This window comes from Lampris incognitus, chromosome 9 (genome assembly GCF_029633865.1).
Source record: "Lampris incognitus isolate fLamInc1 chromosome 9, fLamInc1.hap2, whole genome shotgun sequence".
In the NCBI taxonomy this organism is placed as follows: domain Eukaryota; kingdom Metazoa; phylum Chordata; class Actinopteri; order Lampriformes; family Lampridae; genus Lampris; species Lampris incognitus.
This window is the reverse complement of record NC_079219.1, coordinates 4,809,066-4,825,711: the sequence shown is the minus strand read 5'-3', so window position 1 is coordinate 4,825,711 and position 16,646 is coordinate 4,809,066. Positions and strand designations below refer to the sequence as shown.

At 49.2% G+C, this 16,646-nt stretch overlaps 1 protein-coding gene across 1 annotated transcript in view; it reads left to right on the top strand.

Moving 5' to 3' along the window:
- thrap3a (thyroid hormone receptor associated protein 3a) overlaps positions 1-16,646 on the top strand; it is a 38,071-nt gene that overhangs the window by 4,355 nt on the left and 17,070 nt on the right. The window contains exon 2 of the mRNA XM_056285817.1: positions 12,562-12,718. Within this exon, the coding sequence (XP_056141792.1) occupies positions 12,585-12,718 (134 nt within the window). The 5' untranslated portion in view covers positions 12,562-12,584. The remainder of the gene's footprint in view (positions 1-12,561; positions 12,719-16,646) is intronic.

Genomic DNA, 16,646 nt, shown 5'->3' with positions numbered 1-16,646 from the left:
GGTTAGCGATGTCTCCTGCGGTGCGGGCGATACGGGTTCGCTTCCCGGCCGCGGCAGTTCCTGTGGTTGCGTTGTCCCCCGAACCCGCTACAATATATTAACACACCAACCATTGGTGTGTTAATATATGTGGTCTTGCTTTACAAATCCTTTACAAATACTGAGTTCAGTAGTTACTAATACTTCACTAATGCCTCATTTGTGTAGTTGTTATAAGGTGTTACTGAAGTTTGTCCCCCAGACAAGCCCTTTATGTGCCATTGGGGCATCAGTGTGGGTCCTACCCCGTCATCGAGTACCAGAGAGCAAGTTCTACCAACGTCGTCTTTCAGCTGGTATGTCCGGAAATGACGCCGGTATTCTAAATATGCAAAACTTCTGGTCGGCATCAACAAGCACAAATGCAAAAACTCTTAACCATCACCTTTTACGCCGAGGAGCGGTGACCACTGTGCACACTGTGGAGCCATGCTTCAGCGTCTCACACACACTGTTGACAACTGACCAAAATAGAGGGGACCTTTAGTGGATGGGTTCCCCCCGGACAGCAGCAGTGCTGCACAGAGGCGGTGTTGACGGAGAGCTGAGCCGCGTCTCGCTGCTATTCAACATGCAGGCCTTTTTCCTCTCAGAAAAGAAGTCTTATATTTAGCTTGTGAGGCCCTTTAAAGCCTCGCGCTTCACAAAGCCCTGAGTGGGGATGTTAGGAGGGTCTCTGACACAGCTGGGGGATTAAGGAATATTGGCCCAATGACCCAACCCCCCCCCTCCACTGGTCTACATTTCAAAGGAAATGGAAATAGTTATATCAGCTGTGACATATCAAAATTATATGAAAATATTGATCATTTTAGTTGCTGACGTGTGAGTTTCGGTTTGCAAAAATGTTTGGTTACTGCGATCGTGTTATTGAGTCGTGGCCACAGTAGTGCTGGCTGATATGGAAATGATGATCGTCACAATATCATAGGGAACTTTGCGCAATTTTTGAACATGCGTGTATCACAATATCTACTTAATATGCAAAAAAAATGCCATATTTAAGAATTCATCTGAGAGTCATCGGTGTACATTTTGGTAAAGTATGATGTCAAACCAAAGCTGACGTTCAAATAATACGCCCTCCAATATTTCTGACCTCATTTCTGGGAAAGTTTAGGTAACAGATTCTCCAGAATATTGCGTCACAATATTGCGACGTCCGAATTTCATTAACGATGCGGTACCATTGAAAGACGATAACCCATGATGCCCAGCGCTTGCTTGGTCAAGGGTGACTATCAAAGGAAAGGCTTCCCAGATAGCAAAACTGCCGTGGCCCGGACCCGTCCCACACCCGACACTTTCATCCGGCCCACATACCGCGTGGAATGATGGCACTTGGGCGGTCCGCCCCTGTTTGCCAGAACCAAGCCATAGCAATGCTGCATGTGCCACATATTTGCCAAAGGTGGTCCATATTTGTTTTGTGATATTTGGGCCATATTCACCATTTACCACACGGGCCACTTCAGGGTCAAATCCAGATCACATGTTGCCCAGAGCCCCACATCTTTGCCAGAAAAGGCCCACATGTGATTTGGCATATTTGGGCCATAGTATTTGCTATTATACATGTGGGCCACTTCAGGTTCACATCCGTTTTGTCAGGGCCAGAAGAAGGCCGTCAGTGCCGCATCACTGCCTGAAGTGGCCCACATCCGGATGCTGTCTGGGTTTTCTCATATATCCTTATAGGTCGTTTACAAAGGGGAATATCGCAATGACACACTCGATAAAACTAGCAAATGGTTGGTCTTCCGATAAGTGAAGCGGTGAGAAGACAAAGTTGTTGTGAAGGCACACTTGACGAAACATCTTTGAGGAGGTTATGGAGGTGGTGAGGGAGGACATGCAGGTGGCTGGTGTGACAGAGGACGATGCAGAGGACAGGAAGAGATGGAAACGGATGATCCGCTGTGGCGCCCCCTAACGGGGGCAGCCGAAATCAGTAGTAGTAGTAGTAGTCGTAGTAGTTTGGGCTGTGTATTGGTGAGAATGTGGTGATATGATACATATCATCATGCAGGGCTTACGATTCATTATATCGCGATATATCGCGATACTGTAAGAAAGGTGATATATTGTGGTTTCATAGGCCTGTGTTCTTTGTGCTTATGCTACTTCCTGTCTCAGTTTACATTGCTGGGTTGGAGTGGAAGAGTCAAATGGCTGAAGATAGAGTACAACACGGTTATCTAGCGGTCGTGGGGTTACACACAACACAACATGTTTGTCACCAATCTTTACATGTAAACAATTAAACATCGATAGCGTTTTTGAGAATCGATACAGTGTCACAAAATATAATATCAGTATTTTCTTACACCCCCTAGTAGCAGTAGTAGTAGCAGTAGCAGTAGTAGTAGTGGTAGTGGTAGTAGTAGCAGTAGCTATAGTAGTAGTAGTAGTATTAGTGGTAGTAGTGGTAGTAGTAGCAGGAGCAGTAGTAGCAGTAGTAGTAGTAGCAGTAGTAGTAGTAGTAGTGGTAGTAGTAGCAGGAGCAGTAGCAGTAGTAGTAGCAGTAGTAGTAGCAGTAGTAGTAGTAGTATTAGTGGTAGTAGTGGTGGTAGTAGTAGCAGGAGCAGTAGTAGCAGTAGTAGTAGTAGCAGTAGTAGTAGTAGTAGTGGTAGTAGTAGCAGGAGCAGTAGCAGTAGTAGTGGTAGTCGTCCTCCTCTCCCTCCTCCTCCTCCTCCTCGTAACCAAAGGCTGTCAATTGACAGTTGCTGTGGCTTTTTTTGGAGGAAGTCACGGTGGGGTGGGCCGTTGTCTCAGTGGTTCATAGATAACAAATGTGATTCCAGCTGCCAGTGCGGCATCAGGGTCTTAATGACATGCGGGCTGATGGAGTGGCGTGTGCCTGCCTGCTCCTGCCTCCTGCCTCCTGCTCCTGCTGCTCCTGCTCCTGCCTGCATGCTGCTGCCTGCTCCTGCTCTCTAAGCCGTATCGGGTTGCCTGAACCATTGTTGATCAAAGCTTCATTTACCGTTACATGAAATAAACAGGTGTGGAGGATTCAGCACCTGTCACTCTCTGCTCCGAGGGCTGTGTGTGTGTGTGTGTGTGTGTGTGTGTGCATGTTCTTTTTGTGTTCGTGTACTTTTGTGTGTGTGTGGGTGTGTGTGCATGTGTGCTTGTTCTTTTTGTGTTCGTGTACTTTTGTGTGTGTGTGGGTGTGTGTGCATGTGTGCTTGTTCTTTTTGTGTTCGTGTACTTTTGTGTGTGTGTGGGTGTGCGCGTGTGTGTTTGTTCTTTTTGTGTTTGGGTACTTTTTGGTGTGTGTGTGTGTGTGTATAGTATGTGTGCGATCGTGTTTGTTTGTGTGTTTGTCCTCTTTTGTGTTTGCTTGTGTGTGTGTGTGTGTGTGTGTGTGTGTGTGTGTGTGAGGAGGAGGGTGGCAAGATGCGTGCGTGTGCGTGTGTGTTTGTTCTTTTTTTGTTTGTGTACATGTGTGTATGTGTATGTACAGTATGTGTGTGATTGTGGTTGTATTTTGTACGTGTTTTTGTCTTTTGTGTGTGTGTGTGCGTGCATGTGCATGTGTGTGTGTGCGTGTGTGCGTGTGTGTGCGTGTGTTGACGGGTGCATGATTAAAGACGCAGCTCGTCAGGTCTTTTTCGGGCGTGGCGCTGTGGGTCGTTAGCCTGCTGACCGCGCTGCAGCACCGACAGCTGCACACGCTTATCAATGGCGTGCGCGGCCTAAGTGGGCAGCATTGTAATGGATCCCGGCATTCCCCCGTCCCGGCATACACCGGCCATTATGACAACCAGGGTGAGAATATGCCTTCCCCTTCCAACTAAAATAATACAATCACACTCCGACATACAACACCTCCTCTGCACCTTCTCACCGAAGCCTCGCTGTCCGGATCAGAGGTGGACGCCCCGGCTTCAGCCGGTACCAGTACTACCGTGGACTATACTCGCTCCAGCCACCCACTTAGCAAGGTGGATCATGGTGATTACCTGGCTCCAGAGTTGTGCTCATTCAGTTCAGCCGGTGTAGCGCACGGGTGGAGCAAATACGTGGCAGGACTTTTACTGAAGACGGGTTGTCCCCCTCTGATCCGGGTGCACCCCGGGGCTGTGTACCAGGGGTGTAAAAACCAGGTCCAGAAAGTAAATGTCCAAACCGTGTATTTGCTCCAACCATGCTACTAAACCAGCTGGTGTCATTAGCTAGTTTCCCCTCCCTAGTGGAGCAGTGCTGCTGACTGGAATCTGCTGGTGTGGTGCATGAGTGGAGCAAATACATGGTTTGGACTTTTACTCTCTGGACCTGGTTCTTACACCTCTGCTGTGTACTGGCGAGGATCTGGTGATGCGATACATATCGCGGTACAGGGCTTACGATGCGATATATCGCGATACTCCAAGAGAGGCGATACTTGTCGCTTGTCATGTCAAACCGAGGTCGCAACTCCTTCGGAACCCAATTTCTGTCCGGACTGGTCCCGTAGCCTTTACCCCTCCCAGGGCGTCTACAAGGCAGTAGTTTGTTTTGTTATTCAACCCACCACTGGGGGAACCTTGACTCAGTCACCAGGACATGTTCACGTTCAAGTGGGCCATAGTAATTGGTCTACGGGGGGTTACTCCCCCGGAGGTTTTCTGCCGGGGTTTGCCCCGCCCTTAGCCTTTGGCTAAATAGCCTGTCCCACAAGGCAGCAGGGGGCCGGTTACCTTCCACACACTAAGAAAAACAAGTGCCAGTGTGTACCTAAGTGGGTACAAATGCCCGTCGCTGGGGCAGGACCTTTCCGAATTACAATAATGTACCCATGTAAAGCAGAGGTGGAAAAACCCGGTCCAGAAAGTAAAAACCCTAACCATGTCTTTACTCCATCCATGTATTAAACCAGCTAATTTGGGAAACTAGTCAGTGCAATCTGATGGTTTAGTACATGGGTGGAGTAAAGACACAGTTAGGGTTTTTACTTTCTGGACCGGGTTTTTCCACCTCTGATGTAAAGACACCTCATTGTCTTTAAAGTACCTTTGTTACCGTTCAGCCGGTGGAAAGATACGTATCGGATCCTTCAAAGTACAATGTTGTACCTCTGTTGCTGTAGTGTACCTATGAGCACAGAAGCGTACCTCTTCTGTACCCCAGTTTCTGAGAGTGTAGGGCGCCGGCGAGTCGCCCAGAGCCCCGTTAGTGATAGTCTGAACCACAAGGAGGTGGGGTTGACTTGCCTGGGGGAAGCTTTGTGTTGTGCTACACATGTGTGTTTCTGACACACGCCACGCCACACCGGCTCATGATGAAGATAGGCGATATACTGCGATTTCATAGGCCTGTGTTCTGTGTGCTTATGCTACTTCCTGTCTGAGCTTACCTCGCTGGGTTGGAGTGGAAGAGGCAAATGGCTGAAGGTAGAGTACAACACCGTTGTCTAGCGGCCGTGGGGTTACGCACAACACAGCACGTTTGTCACGAGCCTTTACATGTAAACCATCAAACATCGATATAGTGGTCCTGAGAATCGATACGGTATCAATAACGTCGCGGTACTCGAGTGTGTCGGTATTTCCCTACGCCCCCTCGTGCATCGTGTTGGCTGTGGTTCTGTATCTTTGTTTCGTGCGGTCCTGCCGTTTCCACTGACGCCCATTCAAGGAGTTCCAGGAAAGTATTTACCGCCGTACAAAAAACGACTTGGTGAGGATCCAGCATGAGTCATGCGACGCAGGTTTGGTATAGGTCGTTATAACAGCTTTTGTAAATCTTCATGCATTGGAGTGCATGCGACCCCCCCCCCTCTTTTTTTGTTTTTTTTGTTTCTTGTATTATTTTCAAGCCCAAGCTCACTATCCAGTTCATGGGGATGAAAAAAAGCCCAGAGAGTTGTTTCAGTGTCAGGGTTTTGTTTACTTCTATTTACTTCTCTGTTTTCCCGCCAGCCGGAAAGGGGCACATCTGAATGCCATTCCTGAAATATGCCGTATAAGCAGAACTGTCTGTCTTTTCGGGCACCGCCGTGAGGAGCGTAAAGCCAAAAACAACAGGCTGGCTGGAATGAGGAGAAAGGGAAGTTCGTAGCTCAGAAGGAGGAGGGCAGGGTGTGTATGTATATGTGTGGTGTGTGTGTGTGTGTGTGTGTGAGGGATCCATTTCAGCGCTCTCCAAAATAGTAGCAGGGATACACACTGGGACCACCATGTGCTAGCGTTTCACTGTTTTTGGAATCTCTCTTGTTCACTGTTTAGTCTGCAATTTCCTCCTTGCAAAAACCCTACAGAAGCCTCTTGAAATGAAAGATCAGTTTCTGAATCCCCCGGCATTTACTCGAGAACGGGTATCGTATGTCGCAGCGTGTGTTGTGGATGTCTGAAAGGCGCAGAAGGGGTCGCCTGCGGGGCTGCACTGACAATTCTGGGAATCTGTATCTTATGAGGCCCCGAATCAAATGCAGCCTCGCCAGGTGGAAATAAAGAACGTGTGTTGACATGCATACACGCTGCTTACGCAGACTGAATGGAAATCCCTGGCAGGGCGAACGGCGGTGCCGTGAGCCTACAGTAGGTTTGTAGAGACGGGATCATCCTGATGAATGCGGTACAGAAAGCTGCGGAGGAAATGGGCGATTTAATCGTTTCTCCAGCATGGCTGTATTGATTAGTGGGATTTGGGAGTTGTTTTGGTGGAACCTCTTTCCGGACTTAAGTAGGTCCGAGAGAAGCGAGTGTAACATTTTCCCGTGGCAGCGACGAGATGCAAACACAGAAAAGGTACAGTGACAGAAAGATGTCTGAAGTACATGGAAAAGTGGAGAGGGGTTCATGGCAGGGAATGTCTTGCCAACCGGATCACGATGAACATCACGTCTGTGACTTTAAAGGGACGTGTTGACAGACGAGCGCCATCTTAAGCACCGCTCGTTGCTACGGTGTCAGTGTGTGTTAAACCCCCCAGTAGTGGTCTTGTAACTTTATCTAAGGTGGTGCAGATGTCTTCCATTCACTTGATTTGACCTTTTCATTTGGTAAAAACATATGACATACGTCGGGTCGTGCCTTGGTCGCTCCAGGATGTCAGGAAACTTTAAAGGCCCCGTCCATGTGTCTCTCGCTTTCTCTGGTTCCCACATGAAAAGCGGTGTCATGTAGTTTTAGAAATGGCGGCTAAATGGAAAACAATACGCACTGAGGTTTCAAGAGCCCCTTTGTTCTGGATTTCATGCCCGTTTGATGGCGGCGCAAATCCACGTTTTCAGCGGCCTCACCCAGTACCGCTGTGGGAAGATGGTGGCACAAATCCACGTTTACCGCGACTTTGCCCAGTACCGTCCATGCAGTGTCTTTGTCCACGTCTGCGTCTAATTTTTGTCTTGGTTTGATGGCTGGGAGAGCTGGCGCTGGATCAGCTGGGAGAGCTTGGTCTGCTGCATCCTGTGGGCCCAGGGACCACGGCCCTGCCTGGAGCTGCAACGAGGAAGCTACACCGAGGGTGGTCTGACAGGATGCGGAAGCGGGGCAGGCTAAGTTAACTGCTAGCCCATGCAGACCGGCAGTTCCGATAACACCGAAGGCGGTCTGGCGGCGGCCTCGCCTGGCGTTGACTGTGGTGTTTTTGGTGTCGTCGTGTGGGGTGCAGGGAGGTGTGTCGAGGGTGTCTGGCTGGGAGAGCTGGCGTTGGATCGGCCGAGGGAGCCTGGTCTGCTGCGTCCGGTGGGCCCAAGGACCACGGCCTTGACCGGAGCTGCGCCCGAAAAGGAAACGCCAAGGGCGGTCTGACAGGACGCGGAAGCGGGGCAGGCTAAGCTAACTGCTAGCCCATGCAGACCGGCAGTTCCGACAGTCATCCTGGCTGGCGTTCATTCCCTTGGACAGGGATTTTGTTGTTTAGTTTGGATATGTGTGTTCTTGAAGTTCTTGTAGTTTTTGGATGTGTTTTTGTCTTTGTGTTGCACTGCTGTGGGTTGGGGAAAACGCACAACAAACGAAGTGTTCCTGATTCCTGAGCAAGTGAAGCGATGGATTGTGAACAGATAAAAAGAGAGGTAGCGTTGAAACGTCCCCATCTTGCTGCGTGATCTTGTAGAAACTAAGCGTCATGTCACCGTCTGAAACCATTCGCAGTATTTTCCCTCATGTGTGCAGTACAGATATTTCCACCCGCCCATTTCTTACCCAGAGCACTGGTGGAAAGATAGTCAAACATTAATTCAGATGACAGAACCGCCGTCTTTGCAAATAAATAGATAGACGGATACTTTCCTGCAAGAGGAGCTTTGTTTTCACCCTTTGTACACAGCCTCACATGCAGTGAATGAAGGAATACATGTACACATTTACATACCACATGATATACATAGGCGGCACGGTGGCACAGTGGTTAGCACAGTCACCTCACAGCAAGGAGGTCCTGGGTTCGAGCCCCAGGGTAGTCCAACCTTGGGGGTCATCCCGGGTCATCCTCTGTGTGGAGTTTGCATGTTCTCCCAGTGTCTGGTGGGTTTCCTCCGGGGGCTCCGGTTTCCTCCCACAGTCCAAAGGCATGTAGGTCAGGTGCCTCACCGTACTAAATTGACCCTAGGTGTGAATGTGTGTGTGTGTGTGTGTGTGTGTGTGTTGGCCCTGTGATGGCCTGGCGGCCTGTCCAGGGTGTCTCCCCGCCTGCCACCCAGTGGCTGCTGGGATAGGCTCCAGTATCCCCACGACCCCTCTCAGGGTCGTGGGGATCTAAGGGGTTCGGATAATGGATGGCTGGATGACAACAATATATTAATACATTAGTGACTAACAGAAACAGGTTTGTAGGGAGGTATCTGCTATGTACTGACGGCTTGCCCTGTTCTTATAAACCCTGACAGAGGAATTAAACAAACACATTGACAAATGCAAAAGCCGTCCACCAACCTTTGCATGGACATTTTTGTCTAACGTACTGACACCCTGTGGAAACCCGTTTCCAACACTTAAAAGAAAAAAAAAACCCCATCACAACTCATTATTTTGAGATAGTATCATTGCTTGGAGTTCATCTACAAGTTAGCTCATCGAATTAACATATTGAAACTATAACCCACTTTTCAATCCACTAAATTTCATATCAATCACACATTAAGTCAAATATCTAAGCTAATAATGACAGATATTTACGATATTGTCGAACCCGGGTTGCCCGTTGGAAAGGCCTTGGCCGTACGAGTTGAGCTGTTGCTCTGGTGTCTGACAGTTCATGTCGGGCTAACAGCCCAGTTTCCCAAGAGCCAAACAAATTACGACATGTCGGCCGATTTCATTATTAACTTAAATATTCAAGTTAATATGTGATTGTTATGAAGGTTAGTGGATTGAGAAGTGGGTTATAGTCCTCACTGTGTCAATGTGATAAACTTGTAGCTTAACTCCAAACAATGAGATGCTATCTGTAAATAACGAGATGATATCTCAAAATAATGAGCGGTGATCTGTTATTTATTTTTTTTTTTTAGCTAGACTGGACCAACGGGCCAGCTCTACAGACGTGACTGTCCGTGAGTGAGTGAGTGAGTGAGTGAGTGAGTGAGTGACTGACTGACTGGCTGGCTGGCTGAGCGGCCACGTTAGCGTGACTGACTAGTGATCATGTTTAGAGTGACTGACAGTCTGACACGACTGCTGCTGGATCAGGTGACAAATGGTAAACACGGAAGTGGGAGTTTCCTTGACTGGCTGTTGATCTTTCAAAATCACTCTAACAAACCCAGACAGCATCCGGATGTGGGCCACTTCAGGCAATGATGCGGCACTGATGGCCTTCTTCTGGCCCTGACAAAATGGATGTGAGCCTGAAGTGGCCCACATGTATAATAGCAAATATGGCCCAAATATGCCAAATCACATGTGGGTCCTTTTTTGGCAAAGATGCAGTGCTCTGGGCAACATGTGATCTGGATGTGACCCTGAAGTGGCCCGTGTGGTAAATGGTGAATATGGCCCAAATATCACAAAACAAATATGGACCACCTTTGGCAAATATGTGGCACATGCGGTGCTGCTATGGCTTGGTTCTGGCCCAGATCTGGCAAACAGGAGCGGACCGCCCGAGTGCCGTCATTCCACGTGGTATGTGGGCCGGATGAAAGTGTCGGGTGTGGGACGGGTCCGGGCCACAGCAGTTTTGCCATCAGGGAAGGGAATATTATATTGCTGCTCGTGGATACTACTGAAATGCTTCGAACGGGACATGTTGCTGCGTTTCCACACCTGGCTTTGCCCTGTAACAGTCCAGCATGGAGCAGGCCTGGCATGATGGCGCCTTCGCCTGGCAACAGTCACCGCTGCCATCACTGGAAAGTCTGGGCGTCACTTACCACCAGCTTTCTGAAGATGCTAATCATTTTCACATCAGTACCGGTGTGTGTTTGTGAATTGGACTTTTTGTTTTTTCAATTAGGCATTAGGCTCATTTGCATAGAAAGGGACCAATTTTGCGCCAAATGTATGCCTATTGCCAAATTTTAATACATGCAAATAGCAGTGGAGCGCCAAGAAACTATCTGCTTGGCAGTGCAGTTACGGGTGCATTTCACCCTTTGTGGGTGCTTAGAGAATCAGTTTCTTTCTGTCTTATTTGAGCAGGTTTAGCTGCTGCAAAGGCCACGCAGTGCTTCTGTGAATCTTCCTGTCAGTGCAGTGAGTCAGAAAAACCAGAGATTAACCAGAACCAGAGATGTGTTAACTGCCCCTCCTCTGGAAGGGCAGTTAACAGATTATTAGAATAGTTACAATTACAATTAAATTGTGTTCTCTTTCAAATCAAACATCGGAAGATATGAGTGGAAAATATTTATAACCTTTTTTTTTTCCTTTTTTTACTCAAACGTAGCTTAACCATGTCATGTGATGTTGTGATATGCTACTTCAGTACACTTTGAAACACCACATGTTACTGGGACCGCTTCAGAAAATGGCAGATGAACAAGAAACTGACCATAGTTTCGACCACTGACCATACACGGTCCTGCCATATATGAGGTTTTGACCTGGCGTTGGTTATTTTAAGCGGCGGAAATGGGCTTCCATAGACACCGGAGGTGGTACTGGTGCTGAACCACCCAAAATCCTACAGATCCAGTTGAAATTAATCAAATGCAAAAAGTATTCATGGTTTGGATGTTTTATGGATCAGCTATTATCTTGAATATGCCAGCGGTAGATAGTATCATAAAGGACATTCCGCTTCCGGTGTGGGAAGATGGCGGCGCGAGTTCGCGTTTGCAGCGGCCTCACCCAGTACTGTCCATGCAGTGTCTTTGTCCATGTCCGCGTCTCAGTTTTGTTTTCGTTTGATGGCTGGGAGAGCTGGCACTGGATCGGCTGGGGGAGCGGGGCAGGCTAAGCTAATTGCTAGCCCATGCAGACCGGCAGTTCCGATAACACCAAGGGCGGTCTGGCGGCGGCCTCACCTGGTGTTGACTGTGGTGTTTTTGGTGTCGTCGTGAGGAGTGCGGGGAGGTGTGTCGAGGGTGTCTGGCTGGGAGAGCTTGGTCTGCTTCGTCCGGTGGGCTCGGGGACCACGGCCCCTGCCTGGAGCTGTGCCCAATGAGGAAACGCCGAGGGTGGTCTGACAGGACGCAGAAGCGGGGCGGGCTAAGCTAACTGCTAGCCCATGCAGACCGGAGGTTCCGACACTCATCCTGGCTGGCGTTCGTCCTCTTGGACAGTGATTTTTGTTTAGTTTGGGTATATGTCTTAGTTTGGGTATATGTCTTAGTTTGGGTATGTGTGTTGTTGTAGTTTTTGGATGTGCTTTTGTCTTTGTATTACTGCTGTGGGCTGGCTGGGGAAACGGCATTTGCGTGCATGAAGTGAAACGACAAAAGAAGTGTTATGTATTTGCATGTAAATCCATCAGGTATCGCAGCTTAAGTGTTTTCCCGTAAGAGCTCATTGAATGGTGTGTTTTTGCTGTGCGACTCGTCGTCATGGCTTTTTCCACTTCCAGATTTTCTCATCTCTTATTTCTACCTCCTCTTCGCTTACCACGTACAATAAATGGCGGCACGGTAGCGCAGTGGTTAGCGCTGTCGCTTCACAGCAAGAAGGTCCTGGGTTCGAACCCCGGAGTTGTCCGACCTGGGGGTATCATCTCGGGCCGTCCACTGTGTGGAGTTTGCATGTTCTCCCCGTGTCTGAGGTGGGTTTTACCTGGCGCTTCGGTTTCCCCCACCATCAGAAAGACATGCATGTTAGGGTTAATACTCCTGTCTGTGTCCCTGGCTGAGGCGTGGCAAGACGAACTGGAGTTGGTCCCCGGGCGCTGCACCGCACCTGCCCGCTGCTCCTCACTACACAGCTAGGATGGGTTCAGTGCAGAGAGGAATTTCCCCACAGGGATCAATAAAGGAGCTCACAAATAAATAAATAAAATGAGATGCCCAGCATGCTGCTTTCAGTTCCCTGCCATTGCTCAGTAGAGGTGATTTATTGATCAGCCCTTTGCTGTTCTTGTGCGCTGTCACAAGATCTTTTTTCAAAGAATTATTCCTCGAAACACTTGACCCGACTTTCTGTTCTCTCTGTCTGACAGCTGAAGTTGCCTAGTCCGCCGTGATGTCCAAATCCACAAAATCAGCCTCCAAGTCTCGATCCCGCTCCAGGTCTCCCCCCAGATCCCGCTCCACATCTCACTCCAGGAGTCGCTCCCGATCCCGCTCCCACTCCCGACCCAGGAAGCACCGCTACAGGTAGATCCGACTTCACAAACTGATGTGTCTGACCAAGTGTCTTCCTATATTTCAAACTCTCACTTTTGATGTGGAAGTATTCCTTTTCTGCTGTGTCTGATTGCGTCCTGCTGTAAGTTCTGTGAAACGGGCGGCATGGTGGCGCAGTGGTTAGTGCTGTCGCCTCACAGCAAGAAGGTCCTGGGTTCGAACCCTGGGGTTGTCCAACCTCTGGGGGTCATCCCAGGTCTTCCTGTGTGGAGTTTACATGTTCTCCCCGTGTCTGCGGTGGGTTTTCTCCAGGTGCTGCGGTTTCCCCTACATAAAAAAAAACAGACATGCATGTCAGGGTTAGTACTCCTGTCTGTGCCCCTGACAGAGGCAGGGCAAGACGAACTGGAGTTGGTCCCCGGGTGCCGCACTAGTGGCTGCCCACTGCTCCTCGCTACACAGCTAGGATGGGTTCAATGCAGAGGAGGAAGAATTTCCCCACGGGGCTCAATAAAGTATCTCAAAATCCCCCCCCCCAAAAAAAAGTCAAAAAAAGGGGGGGGGTCCCAAGGGGGGAACACATCATGTCAATAAAAATACCAGTGCAATACAAATGCAATTTTTACCTCAGTTGGTGGCGGTGCCCTTATTTCAGCACCATGATGATAATATGAATAAATGTGTGTGTGTGTGTGTGTGTGTGTGTGTGTGGTGCTGCTGTATGGAAAGCAATAAACACACTATGCACGCGGGCTGCCCGAGGTGAAACTAGATAAGGCTGACTAGCCGGGCCCGAACATTTACGTTACACATAAAGGTGGAATTCCTTCGACTTAGCCAAGCCCGATGAACCATAAACACCTCGGCCCCAACAAAAAGCTGTGAACAAAAGTTTAGTACTTTGTTATAAGTACGCCCCACAAGGTCGCTAATGTGTGATGGCGTTAGTCAAATAGTTTTTCCGCCGTAAATGTGGAATTGCCCCACGGCGGCGTTAGCTCTGCCTGTCTGTGTTATTTTCCGGCTGTGTGACGTTTGCTCGGTGAGCGGTGCGGGGTTTCAGCCCAGACTCTGGTTGTATAACACAAGCCCCCAGAATAAAGCCTTATTGTCACGCCGAGGCATCTTTCAATTTCCTACTCCCGACCCGCGTCCCTGTGCTTTATTAGCTCATACCGACCGACGGGGCCGTCGGAGCGTCGTAGCGGATTAGGGCCTGGAACTCCAGAGCGCTCCGTCCAGAGGAAATTAAAGGATGGTGGAGGGATAATTCAGCGGCTCGGTTTTGTGTTTGCTTCAGCAGAATGAGTTGCTGCAACTGGTTATCGCAAGTTTTTGCACACGGTGGCAGCTTCAAACGCCGTCTGTTTTGCATAGGGACCAGTGGCGCTGACAGGGACACAGAGAACTCAGACTTGAGGTCTCAGTGCGTGTGTGTGTTGAAATGTTCGATCCAGTCGGTGCATTTTGTTGGCTAGTTGTGGAGCCTAGATGGGGATCTGTTGGGTGTTGGGGGTCACCTGTTGGCTGTGACGTTGTGCAGTTGGAAGGGAAAGTGTGGTTTCATCATGACGCCGCCGCCGCCGCCAGAGGAACAGCTGTTCATTTCCTGGCAGTGGCTCAGCATGGTTTTGTCTCCAAGACTACCATAAGTAGCAGACATGAATTAAGACCACGTAGTGAAGCCTTTCTCAGCTCGTCTCACACACACATATACACACATGCACATACACACATGTATGTTGTTGTTATTCGTCCGTCGCAGCAACGAGGACCATCTAGTCATGCTGTGATGGATGACTGGTGATTTGCACGATGGTTAAAGTGAGGAAGAGCTGCGCATCATCAACCCCACTCTCTCGTCCCAGACCACCTACGACCAGTGGCAAGACTAGCGAGAGGACTGGCAACGGAGACGGATGCAGATTTTTCCTCAGGGTTTCTTCCTGAAGCCTTTCCTGTAGTATACCCGCAAGGCAGCGGAGACGTGAAACCAGAGTTTCCTTCTCCGAGTGAACTGCCCCACAGGCTAACGAGCTGTGTGTGTGTGTGTGTATATATATACACATATATACACACACACACACACACACACACACACACATATATATATATATATATAAGCACGCACGATTGCAAGTACATGTAATCACCTGAATACATTGACAAAGGAAAGTATGCGTACACACAAATACATGGACATACACACACACAGTGCACGCGCGCGCACACACAATTGCAAGTACACGTACTCACTTGATCACTTTGACAGAGGAAAGCATGTGTACACACACATAAGCGCACACACACACACACACACACACACACACATACATGGACATGCACGCACACACACACACACAAACACACACACACATACATGGACATGCACACACACAAACACACACATACATGGACATGCACACACACAAACACACACACACATACACGGACACGCATGCACGCGCACACACACACACACACACACACACACATCCACACACACACACATGGACATGCACAAACACACCCACACACACACGGACATGCATGCGTGTGCGCACACACACACATACATGGACACGCATCCACACACACACATATGGACATGCATGCACGCGCACGCACGCACGCACACACGCACACACACACAGCCCAACATGACCCCCGGTGTTAGTTAAGTGTCAGCACACCTGGGCAGAACATCACTAACACAACACCTCCTCTGTGGACAAATGAACAACAGAGGTCACAGATGCCCACTACGCTCACCTCGCCCAGCTCTGCATCAGGCCACAATTACACAACTGTGTGTATGTCCAGGAGCAGGAAAACATGAACGTCACTTCCTCTTCCCATCCCGTGACAACTCGGCATAATGAATGTCCATACCAAGTACTGAGACTGGAATGTCGCTGCAGATCTGACATCTATTTGAGTGGTAAAACGTACACAAATCCCCAATGCCAGTCCAGTGAGTGTTCTTACTTTGTATTGACATCACATATCCCTGACGACAACACAAATCTACATGCATATATCATGACAGATATGTTTCAGTAGTTTTGTGCGTAATCGTTTGCCAGTGTGCCATTTGGTGGCACTGAGCTACTTTCAACTTTGACCTCTGATTGCTTAAAATAGAGCATTAGATTTAAGAAATACGAGGGCGTCCGGGTGGCGTAGCGGTCTATTCCATTGCGTACCAACAAAGGGATCGCCGGTTCGAGTCTCCGTGTTACTTCCACCTTGGTCGGGCGTCCCTTAACATACAGTTGGCCCTGTGGGTGGGAAGCCGGATGTGGGTATGTGTCCTGATCGCGGCACTAGCGCCTTCTCTGGTCGGTCGGCGCACCTGTTTAGGGGGGAGGGGAACTGGGGGGAATAGCATGAGCCTCCCATGCGCTACGTCTCCCTGGTGAAACTCCTCACTGTCAGGTGAAAAGAAGCGGCTGGCGACTCCACATGTATGGGAGGAGGTATGTGGTAGTCTGCAGCCCTCCCCAGATTGGCAGAGGGGGTGGAGCAGCGACCGGGACGGCTCGGTCGTGGGGTAATTGGCCAAATACAATCCCAGCAGATAGCAAATTTGCCGACACTTTCATCAGGCCGACATACCGGGTAGAATGATGGCACTTGGGCGGTCCGCTCCTGTTTGCCAGATCTGGGCCAGAACCAAGCCATAGCAATGCCACATGTGCCACATATTTGCCAAAAGTGGCCCATATTTGTTTTGTGATACTTGGGCCATATTCACCATTTACCACACTGGCCACTTCAGGGTCACATCCAGATCACATGGTGCCCAGAGCACCGCATCTTTGCCCAAAAAAACGCCCACATTTGATTTGGCATATTTGGGCCATAGTATTTGCTATGATACATGTGGGCCACTTCAGGCTCACATCCATTTTGTCAGGGCCAGAAGAAGACCATCAGTGCCGCATCATTGCCTGAA